The sequence below is a fragment of the Talpa occidentalis genome, unplaced genomic scaffold (genome assembly GCF_014898055.3).
Source record: "Talpa occidentalis isolate TD23 unplaced genomic scaffold, MPIMG_talOcc4v2.1 talOcc4.17, whole genome shotgun sequence".
Lineage (NCBI taxonomy): Eukaryota > Metazoa > Chordata > Mammalia > Eulipotyphla > Talpidae > Talpa > Talpa occidentalis.
Window position 1 is genome coordinate 25248355 of NW_023601754.1, and position 10594 is coordinate 25258948.

The window sequence follows — 10594 nt, forward strand, 5'->3', positions numbered from 1 at the left end:
GTGGGTGCAGGGGCTACACCTCTGGTAACATGGGAGCTTCATTGCAGAGTCCATTACACTCTTTCAGTGCATGTTTAAAAATATCCACTATAAAAAGTTTAATAGATAAAATGCTGCTGCTGATTTTTAATATTATGATTAATGTTGCTGCTGAGCGGGAAGGGCAGAGAGCGAGCAGCAGGGAGGCCCGCCAGAGGCAGAGGACGGTACAGTAACCCCATGGCCTCCTGGCCTCCTTTCTGCTTCCCTGGCAGCAGCCCCCAGACGCCCCGCTGGGCCGCAGGTCAAGAACCAAGTCTCCAGAGCAATGGGAGCAGGCGGCATGCCGAGGACAGCCCGAGGCCGGGGAGACTGCAGGGGCGCGGGTGTCCAGGCTGGGGACCCAGCCCCAGGACCTAGGCAGAAATATGCCCCGCCTCGGCCCGAGGCCAGGTAGGCGCTCCCGGCCCGCGCGCAGTTCACTTTTCTCGGGAACCCAGACTCGGAAAGTTGGGCGTCCGGGCTCCGCCCCTGCCCGCGTGCCAGGGCGCCGATTGGCAGAGCGTGCGCGGGGGGCGCGCCGGAGAGTTGGAACGCGGCGGCGTGGGAGGCGCGGAGCGCTGCCAGGGCCGGCGAGCGGAACCCGCGGCCAGGGCCGGCGCGCGGGCCAGCGGGGCTGCGGGGCTGCGGGGCTGCGGGGCGGGCGCGCGGGCCCGGGCTAGAAGGTAAGGGCCGCGCGGCCGGGCGGGGGCGGGGGTCGCGGGCTCCCTGCTGTGCGCCCTGGGGAGGTGGCTCTGCGCTCGGGCGCGGCGAGGCGCAGCCAGGGCGCTCTTGGACTCCGGCCCCAGCAGAGGGGAGAAGGGCCCGGGTGCTGGCTGGTGGGGTGAGGCTGCAGAACCTCCAGGAGGGCTGGGGGAGCACAGGGCGCCCCGGAGGCGAGGCTGCGTCCTGGGGCATGTGCATGTGCGACGTGGGAGCGGAGCAGGATTCGGAGTCGCTGCAGGGGTCTTGGCGCATGATGGTTCGGGCAGCCCCGGCCTCCAGCCTCAGGCCCGCAGGGGCCTCTCCTTGTTCCAGGGATCCCGAGAGGTGTCCTGGGACAACTGCCCATCCCCCCGGAGGGTGAGCAGAGGGGGGGTGGTGGCGGCGCTTTCTGGGTGGCCTCTCGTTTAGGAATGGCCTGGCCGCTGAAGCCTTTGGATGGGAGTTGTCAGAGGAAACAGGAGTGGACTTACTGTCACATTTCACAGAGGAAATAACTGAGGCAGCCCCAGAGACTTGACAGTTCCTCTGGGCGGGGATCTTCCCTCTCCCTGAGCACCCTCCAGCTGTGCGCCAGCCCCTTTTGCCCTAGAGTCCCAGTCACTCTGAAACTTGATCTCCACAGCCCAAGGGGAATATTTCTTTGGAATTCGAACCAAGCTGCTATCTCACAAGGGGGGCGGGGTAAGGGAGGATTGTCCCTGGGGTCACTCTGAGCACATCATTTCCACTTATTGCTGGGGTGTTCCATCATTTCCAGTGGGGTCTGTGCAGGCAGAGATGACTCTGACTTCAGCCGGTGTCCCTGCAACACGTCAGCCACAAGGCTGCCAAGAAAGGGAGGTGAGGCTGCCCAGCTGAGCTAAGGAGGTGCCCAACCCAGCCCACCCCAAGGAAGGAAGAGGGCTGGGCAGCCCAGCCAAGAATGCACGTTCCTAGGCCACTGCAGGCACCCCTGGGGCCACGGCAGAGATCAGGTCTTTGGGGAGGGAGTTTCTGACTTCCTTTCAGCAGCTCTCGGTGGTTTGGGAGCAGAGCTTCCCAGTCACTCACCTGGGACCTTGGGCAGTGACTCTGATGAGTGGGCACCTTCCCCAGTGGGGCTGTTGTGAGGATTAAATGAGATAATACTTGTCATGTGCTTATCATTGCGCCTGGGGAGCTGTCAGGGCTAAGTTAATGGAACTTCTGATTTCTTTTCCTTTTCTATTCTTTTAATAGAGAAGGGCCTTCCTGGAAGTGAGGCTGGCCAAGTCTGGGGGGGGTGAGGGGTGGGATGGGCGGGGTAGTCTGTGCAGGAGGGAAGGCTTGGATGCTGCACTGTCCTCAGCGCACTTGGGGAGAAGTGAATTGCTTTTGGCCTAAGGGTCTGCAGTCTGAGCCCTTGGGGCCCTTTGACCTAGCCTCTTACCCCTCCCTCCTTCCTCTGAGGCCTCCAAGCTGTGGGTTCTAGAACTTTTGCCTGAACCCAGCTGTTCCCTCAAGCGTTTGCACAGCTGACTGAATGTTCAGAGTGATGCTGGTCCTTTCCTCCTCAAGCTTCCTCTTGTAAGGGAGCAGCCCCTGGCGATCCACCCTCCATTTGGGTGGGGCAGGGAACCTGGAACCTCCCCCTTTCCTGGGGACCACCCTGTTACACCCTGACCATCCACCCCAGCCCCCCTGGGCACATCCACCTTTTTCTTCCTAGCTCTTAGCACTCAGGGTTAGAAATGACCTTGTTGATTTACTTTCTTGTCCTGCTCTGCCAGCAGGAGGGATGTTACTAAGCGGCCTGAACCCCAGCTCCCTGCTAGAGCCCAGTGCCTAGCACAGCAGGCTGCTTGGCACCTTGTAGCACTTCAGTAAATGTTTAGAAGTTGAAATCAGGCTGGCATGGAAGCAATGTTGGCCTGATTGGGGTTGGAGGAGAGGAGAGACTGTCCCAATCAGGCATAGTCCAAAGGGCCAGACTCCCGAGTTCCTCCCCCTGCCTTTGACCAAGTCCATCCCTCTCCCATAAGCAGCATCTGACTCAGGATGGGCCTGACACTGCCTCCCAGCTCCTGCTTCCAGGGCTCCAAGGTGAGGCCCCAGCCATCTCTCTGGGATCCCAAAAGCTGTATCGCAGTGAGGGAGAGGCCTGGAGGGGTCCTGTCAGGACGTGCCCTCTGCGCCTTGTCAGCTGTGCCCGGTGGGAGGTGCAGCCCGAGGTAGTGGAGTTCAGAGGTCGGCTGACTTTTTCTGTGAGGGGGCAAACGGTAAACATGTTAGGCTTTGCACACCGTTCTTTATGTGGACTATGTTCCAGTAAAGTACATTTAGAGACGCTAGCAGTGGGCCAGACTCGCGCTGGTTTGCCAGCCCTGGTGCAAGTCACATGTGATACCTTGACTGCAGTGCACAGAATCCTGACCACCAGAGACACTAGGGTCCCCAAGCCCTAGTGCCCCCTAAGGGCCCCTTTAGCCCATTCACGTGTGGGATCACTAGTGTTCAGGAGGGTGAGCCCAGCAGCTTCCACGCTCCTCACCCTCTAAGAAAGAGCAGACATGTTCACTTCCTGCCTCCATCATGCACAAGTGTCCCCTCTCAGCTCTCTGCTTTGTCCTAAGGGCAAGTTCACCTTTTGGGTGAGAATAATAAAGAAGAGGATCCCCCTTCTGCCCATAAACCCTCCAGGCCATGTCAGACCAAGGTATAAAGTTACAGTGGTGGAAGGGTAGAAGGTGTGGGGGAGTCCCTCACCCCACCCAAGACCCACTGGAGGCAGCTGTGTTGCCTGGATTCACCTTTAAGCATTTTTTTAAAGATTTATTTATTTATTTATTTATACAAGCACTGGGTACAGTCAGAAGCGCGGGAGGGTGAGAGAATTCACCAGAGCCAGAGCAGGGAGCAGAACAGGCAGAAGGACCGAGGTACACTGCTGAGGGGAGCAGCGGGCGGCAGGAGAGGTCTGCGCGCCATGTGGGACCCTCACCGGGTGCCGGGTATCGAACCAGCACTGCAGAGGCTGCAGGCAGCTTCGCAGCCCAGCGCTCAACCACTGCGCCACCGGGGAGGCCCTCACCTTTAAGCATTTACTGAAGTCATACCATGTGCCAGGCACAGTCCTGCCATGCCAGACTCCAGGTTGTGTGGAGTCAGCTCAGAGCCCAGACCTCCTCCATTATACCACATCACCCCTACCCTTCTTGGGCAGCAGCTGGACAGAGGCCACCAGGGCAGGGAAAAGGTCTGCAAATCACAGCTGGGGGCAGAGCAGTGAGGGGGTGCAGTGTACCTTTTCTGTTGCCTTCTCTGAGAGCTGGGGAGATAAATGTGTAGGTTCTTTCCACCCCCCGCAACTACCCTCTGCTCTTGGTTGTAGCACACCCCGCCGTAGTTCTGCCTCACCTGGGTTCTATTGTTGCTTCCTCCATGGCACCCACCTGGACATCTAGTCAGAGGAGGACTTGGGCATGCAGGCCCACAAAGCTCACCAAACCCCACTGCTGGATAGGGGCCGCCCGCTCTTTTCTCTCTGCACACAGGCTGTCAGCCTCTGCTGCCCCGTGTGCCAGGCCTCCATCTATGGCCAGATTGGGTTTTTATCACTTGTGCTTGCTGGTCTGGCACACAGGGGCTCCAGAGGCTCTGGAGGAAAGAAGTGCCTGCCTGTGTCCTCAGGGCTGCTGGCATCTGCAGACCTGGGCCCTGAGGCCATAGGCAGGGAGCCCAGCCCATGACCCCATACATGCATGCAGGTCTGCTGGCTCAACCCTCAGCTGATTGAGTTCAGGGCTCTTTACTCGGAAACTGGCCTGTCCTTTTCCTTTTGAGAAAAAAAGAGAAAAAAGAAAGAAAAGAGGCTCGTGTTCCTTCTTCCTGGAATTGGCTAGTATCCGGATCCTGTCACATTTCTGTGCCTTTATTAAATAAAAGGAATACAACATTGCAGGACTATCCCTCCCCTACCCCCCCTGCATTCCTGCTTACCTCCAAGTCCCCTCCCTGATGTCACTTTCTCTTGACTTTGACATGTCCATACTTTGTTATTACTTTCCTAACTTCTTAAGTGTACAGTTCATTGGTGTTAAGTATATTCCCATTGTTGCAAACAGATCTGGAGAATTCTTTTCATCTTGTAGTACTGAAATTCTATACCCATTAAATTCCATAGCAACTGTCCTTTCCCCTCCCCGTGACTGTGGTAACCGCCATTCTGCTTTCTGTTTCTTTGAATTTGGCTACTTTAGACACCTCATATAAGTGGAATCATACAGCTTTCGTCATTTTTGTCTCTTCTGGCTTACTTTATTGAGTAAAGCATTCTTCAAAAAAAAAGAGATTTATTTTATTTATTTATGCATATTTATGCAAGAGTTATTTATGCAAGAGTTGAGGTGTAGGCCAGAGGTTAGGGAGGGGGTAAGAGGATTCACCAGAGACAGAGTGGGGAGCAGAACAGGTGGATTGACTGAAATCCACTGCTGAGGGGAGCAGCGGGCAAGACAGGCGAGGTCTGCTGAGCCATGTGGGTAGCTCCCTGGCTGGAGATCAAACTGGTGCTGCAGTGGCTGCTGATAGCTTCATAGTGCTAAGACTTAACCCTGGCAACAGCAGGGAGGCCCTGTGCAAAACATTCTTAAGGTCCATCCATGTTGTAGCATGTGCCAAGATTTCTTTCCTTTTTAAGGCTGAATAATATTCCATTGTATGGCTATACCACATTTGACTTAGCCGTTCATCCACCTCTCAGCTGTTGTGGACTTGGGTTCAGGGATACCTCCGAGATCCTACTGCAAGTTCTTTTGGATGTTTACCCAGAAGTGGAATTGCTGGATCCTCTGGCATTTCCATTTTTAGTGTTTTGAGGAACCTCCAATTGTTTTCCATGGCACCTGCACCATGCGACATTCCCACTGGCAGTGCTTGAGCATTCCAGCTTCTCCACTTCCTTACCAGCATTGTTATTTCCTGTGGGGTTATTGTTTTTTTGTTGGTTTTTTTTTTTTTTTTGATAACCATCCTCATGGCTATGCAGCTCCATCCTATTATTGCTCATAGACATAGCTCTGGAGTACTTTTGAAGTATGTTATTTCTGTGTACATGGTATCCCATTCTATATATCGTATTCTATACACCGCCGGTTACTTTCTTCTGCTCAGCACATCTATCTGTCCTCTCTCTGTGATGGCCCACGTGCTGACAGAATTCCATTGCGGGGGTAGACTTGGGGGTGGCCCTTCCCCTGATGCTGGCCTTCTCTGTGGCCTCTGCTGCACTTTGAGCCCCCTCCGGCCCATGCAGGACCCCTAGCACTCAGCCCAGGGACCCTGGAGTGGCCTCTGGAATGTTTCCAGATTGTCCACAGCAGAGACCCAGTGACCAGCAGCAGCAAGGCAGCTCAGGACAGTCACTAGTAATCCACTAGGTTTGCAACACACAGCCTAGACCAGCAACCTAAATATAGCAGCTCTTACATAAGTGGGCAGCACTTCTCACCATGCCTTGTGGTCTGACAGGGGCAAGAGGCACGTGACTCAGGGGCCCAGCACCCCTCTTGAGCAAGAGGCTTCCCGCAAGGGGCTTGACGTGCGAAACTGCAGTGTGGTGACCCAGAAACCCTCACGTGTGATCAGCTCGGCGGGTCGTGCTGTGTGTGCACATGTGCGTGCACACAGTGTGGCTGCAGGCTCAGCGCTCACCTGCTTCCTCTCAGAGGTAAGAGCTGAGTCAAGGTGGGAGGCCCAGGGAGCTTGGGAATCATTCACTCGCTCAGTGGCCACTTAGGAAGCACCTCCCATGTGCTCGGCCCCATGTGCTCGGCTTGGACATGCCTGGGACACAGCAGTGAACAAGAAAAGGCTCCTGCCCCCTTAGGACTGAGAATGAGGGGCGGAAACAGGCAATAAGCAACAAAGAAGCAAGAAAATACCGGGTCCTATGAAAAAGAAACAAAATAAGGTACCATTCTACAGGAGGGCGGCAAGCCTACTGTCAAGATAGCAGGTCCTTCAGACTGGCCGTGGTGTGCTCCCACTGCTCAGCTCTGCCGTGGCAGCTGATTGTGAGTGAGTGAGGGGTGACTGGGTGCCAGTAAGACTTGATTTCCAAGCTAGCTGAGGGCCAGGCTTAACCGTCGGGCCATATAGTTTGCCAGCCCATCCTGCGTGCGGGAGTCACTACCAAAGCTAGGTTATCTGAGACCCTTTTAGAAAGGGAGATGGTGACAGAGTCAGGTCACAGGAAGGAGCCAGCACAGGGTGGTCTGTTCTGGGCAAGGCGTGATGGCCCCGGCTGTCCATTCGACAGTGGAGTGGTATGGAGCAGGTGGGCAGGGTGGGGGAGCTGTGAGAGAGACAGATGGCAGGGCTTGCTCTTTGGTTGATTGTTGGGGTAACAGCAAAGAGGAGATTTAAGGATGCATCCCAGTCTTGGGGCTTGAACAAGCAGGTGAATGGTGGCTCTGATGATGGAGAAGAGCTGGCGGGAACAGCTGGGCTTGGGCCGGGCATGTCGACTTCGAGGACCTTGTTGATGAGCAGGTGGTAGATCATCATGTGTGATGTCCACCCCCACAGCTCCAGGCAGAGGCCGGGGCCAGAGACTTGACCTGGGGAGTCAGCAGCAGTTGTTCTTCAGAGATATGAGTCTGGGTATCGATTGGGGTGTGTGTGGACAGAGCAGAAGGGGCCCAGATGAGTTCAGGGGTCACCAACATTTAGTGCATATTAAGGAGGACAGAGTGCAGGCCCTGGGTCCCCTACTTACTAGCGGAGCCTTAGATTCCCTTCTATCAAGAGGGGTTCTCCCTCCTAGGGCTGGTGTGAGGACTACACGAAATAGACATGCTTGACCTGCAGGGAGCACTCAGCAGTGCTCCAGTGGCAGTGCCCGCTGCACCTATGGGCTGAGTCGGTGGGTGGCAGGGTCCGTGGTGGTTTGGCTTGGTGGATGGAGACCAAACTGGCTAGAGGTTACAGACATCATATTGTCTGGAACGCACTGTCCCCATGCACCTGCACCCTCTACCTGGGGTCGGAGTGTAGTACCAGGTAGCTAGCACCCGGGAACAACTGATGGGAGTTGGGGCTCCATGTTCCAGCTTCCTTGCCTCTCGGGCAGACACTCTTGAGGGAGTGTGTTCTATGCTGTCTTCCGAGGTTTCCTCAGTATGTTGATCACCGCGGTGCCCTAATGGCAGCCTGCTCAGTTACACAGCTTTCCTGCTGCCAACCACTGCTGACTGGCCTCCGCACGCCCCTTCCTGGGGATCCCTTAACCTCCAGGAACTCTAAGGGCTGGCTTCAGGGTAGTTAGTTGCTTTGGTTGGTGGTCTGGAGAGCTTACTGGGTCCCAGCCAGATAATAAGTGGGTTGTCTGTCTTGGACTAGTGAGTTGGGGGGTGGGCAGTGTGCTCCTGGCCCCCAACTATGCCCAAAGAAGCTGAGGTGGCCTCCCTGGTGGCACAGGGATTAAAGACACAGCCCTATCAAGCTATCACCACCCACTACATCACAAGTTTGGTCCCCAGCCCGCCAGGGAGCAACCCACATGGCACAGCAGACCTCTCCTGGCTCGCCTGCTGCTCCCCTCAGCAGTGTATTTCAGTGGATCTGCCTATTCTGCTCCCCACTCTCTCTGGTGAATCCTCTCACCCACCCGTATCTCTGGCCTACACCCCAGTTCTTATATGCATAAATAAATAAATCTTTAAAAAAAAAAAAAGAAGCTGATGATTCTCTGCCCCTCCCCCACAGCCGTGCCAGCGGCCAAGATGGTAGACCACCTGGCGAACACGGAGATCAACAGCCAGCGCATCGCTGCTGTCGAGAGCTGCTTCGGGGCCTCGGGGCAGCCACTGGCCCTGCCGGGCCGGGTGCTGCTGGGCGAGGGCGTGCTGACCAAGGAGTGCCGCAAGAAGGCCAAGCCACGCATCTTCTTCCTCTTCAATGACATCCTGGTGTATGGCAGCATCGTGCTCAACAAGCGCAAGTACCGCAGCCAGCACATCATCCCCCTGGAGGAGGTGACGCTGGAGCCGCTGCCCGAGACCCTGCAGGCCAAGAACCGCTGGATGATCAAGACGGCCAAGAAGTCCTTCGTGGTGTCCGCCGCCTCCACCACGGAGCGCCAGGAGTGGATCAGCCACATCGAGGAGTGTGTGCGGAGGCAGCTGCTGGCCACTGGCCGCCCGCCCAGCAAGGAGCACGCCGCGCCCTGGATCCCCGACAAGGCCACGGACATCTGCATGCGCTGCACGCAGACCCGCTTCTCGGCCATCACCCGGCGCCACCACTGCCGCAAGTGTGGCTTCGTGGTCTGCGCCGAGTGCTCCCGGGAGCGCTTCCTCCTGCCGCGCCTCTCGTCCAAGCCCCTGCGTGTCTGCAGCCTCTGCTACCGCGAGCTGGCTGCTCAGAAGCAGAAGGAGGAAGAGGAGCAGGGCATGGGGTCCCCCGGGCAGCTGGCCCACCTGGCCGGAGCCTCCAGTGGAGACGACGAAGACTCGGAGGAGGACAAGGAGTGCAGTGAGGGTGGCGACTGGTCCAGTCACTTCAAGTTCTACACCTCAGGCCTCTCCTGGTCATCCTTCCACAGCTGACCCGGGTCTGCAGATGTGAGGCTGGGGGTGGGGGGTGGGGGTCCCTAGTCATTTCTGCATCCAAGCCTGCTCTGGGCCCACCACAGGACAGCGCCCCCAGAGCTCACCCCAAGGACTCACCCCCACAGGAGGCAGGCACAGTGAGACATCTGGGCCCTCTGGACCCCAGGACCTTTCTGCTTTTCCACTACAGGTAATTATCTCTCTCCTTAGCAAACCTAAAACCTCAGGCCTCTTGAGAACTAACTGTTTCTCGGCCCTGCCGGCTGCAGTTCCAAGCCCATGAATTACATGACCACAGATATCTTTAGGGAGCAGATGTGACTGGAGTGAGGTCTCCTCTCCTCTTAAACCTAAGCACACCCCCAGGGAAGACTGAGTGCTGGGAGGCCTGCAGGAAGCTGAGGCCTGCCCACCCCTACCCCTCAGACCGATGCAGGGGGGCCTCATCAGACAGGGTGTGACAGCTTACCAGAGTCAGACAAGAGAGTGCTGTGCTGTGGGTGCCCCCAGGCCTGGGGACTGCAGCCTGAGCTCCCCGCAGCTTCTGACCTGGTCTCATCTCTTCCACGTGTCTGGCGCCTCTCGGTCCTCATCTCTACCTGCAAGTGACAGGAACCCAACCCAGACTGACTCAATAAAAAAGAAAAGTGTATTGACCTGTGTGGTTAAAAAGTCTAGAAGTATTTTTTTTCTTCAGATATGACCAGGGACTGTCCCTGCAGGAAGTCCCCTCTGGGTGCTGTGATGAGGGTGAGGCCTGCAGTCCTTTCACTGGGACTGGGCCATTGAAATGGACGGAAGGCCCTGGCTCCGCCTGGGCCTTCCAGAGTCACGACTTCACATGTGGCCCCATGCCTGCGCCATTCTGGTGGGTGCTCTGTAGTGGGGGAGGCCTGGCAGAGACCTCCCCCCCCTTGCTCAGAGTGAGGGTTCATTGGGGCTGATGCACAGCTGGCTAGAGACTAGTCCCCATGGTGCTTCTCTATCACCTGGCTAGCCATGGTCAGAGCCCACTGAGGCTTGGGGGTTTTGGGGGGCGCTGTCAGCTAAGCTCCCCAGTGCTCAGCACAGAGCTAAAACCCCACCATCAAGACTGCGGTCTCTGGGTGAAGAGTTATCCTCTCTAACCAGTTCTCAGACATGCTCACGGGGCTCCTGGGAGTGTGACTCTACTCAACAGGTCCGCGGGCTCCTGTTGGTGATAGCGGCCCCTGGGTAGGGGGCAAAGGGCAAGTGGAGTAGCCAGGGCCTACGTCTGGGCCTCCCGCTGGGCAGAGTGA

The 10594-nt window shown here is 56.8% G+C and overlaps 1 protein-coding gene across 1 annotated transcript; it reads left to right on the plus strand.

Annotated features, from left to right (window-relative positions):
• The first annotated feature begins 691 nt into the window (after positions 1-691).
• On the plus strand, positions 692-9978 carry PLEKHF1 (pleckstrin homology and FYVE domain containing 1). Its single transcript, XM_037516340.2, has 3 exons — positions 692-704; positions 6232-6430; positions 8470-9978. The coding sequence occupies exon 3, from the start codon at positions 8487-8489 to the stop codon at positions 9309-9311; it is 825 nt and encodes a 274-aa protein (XP_037372237.1). The 5' UTR covers positions 692-704; positions 6232-6430; positions 8470-8486; the 3' UTR covers positions 9312-9978.
• Positions 9979-10594: the final 616 nt, after the last annotated feature.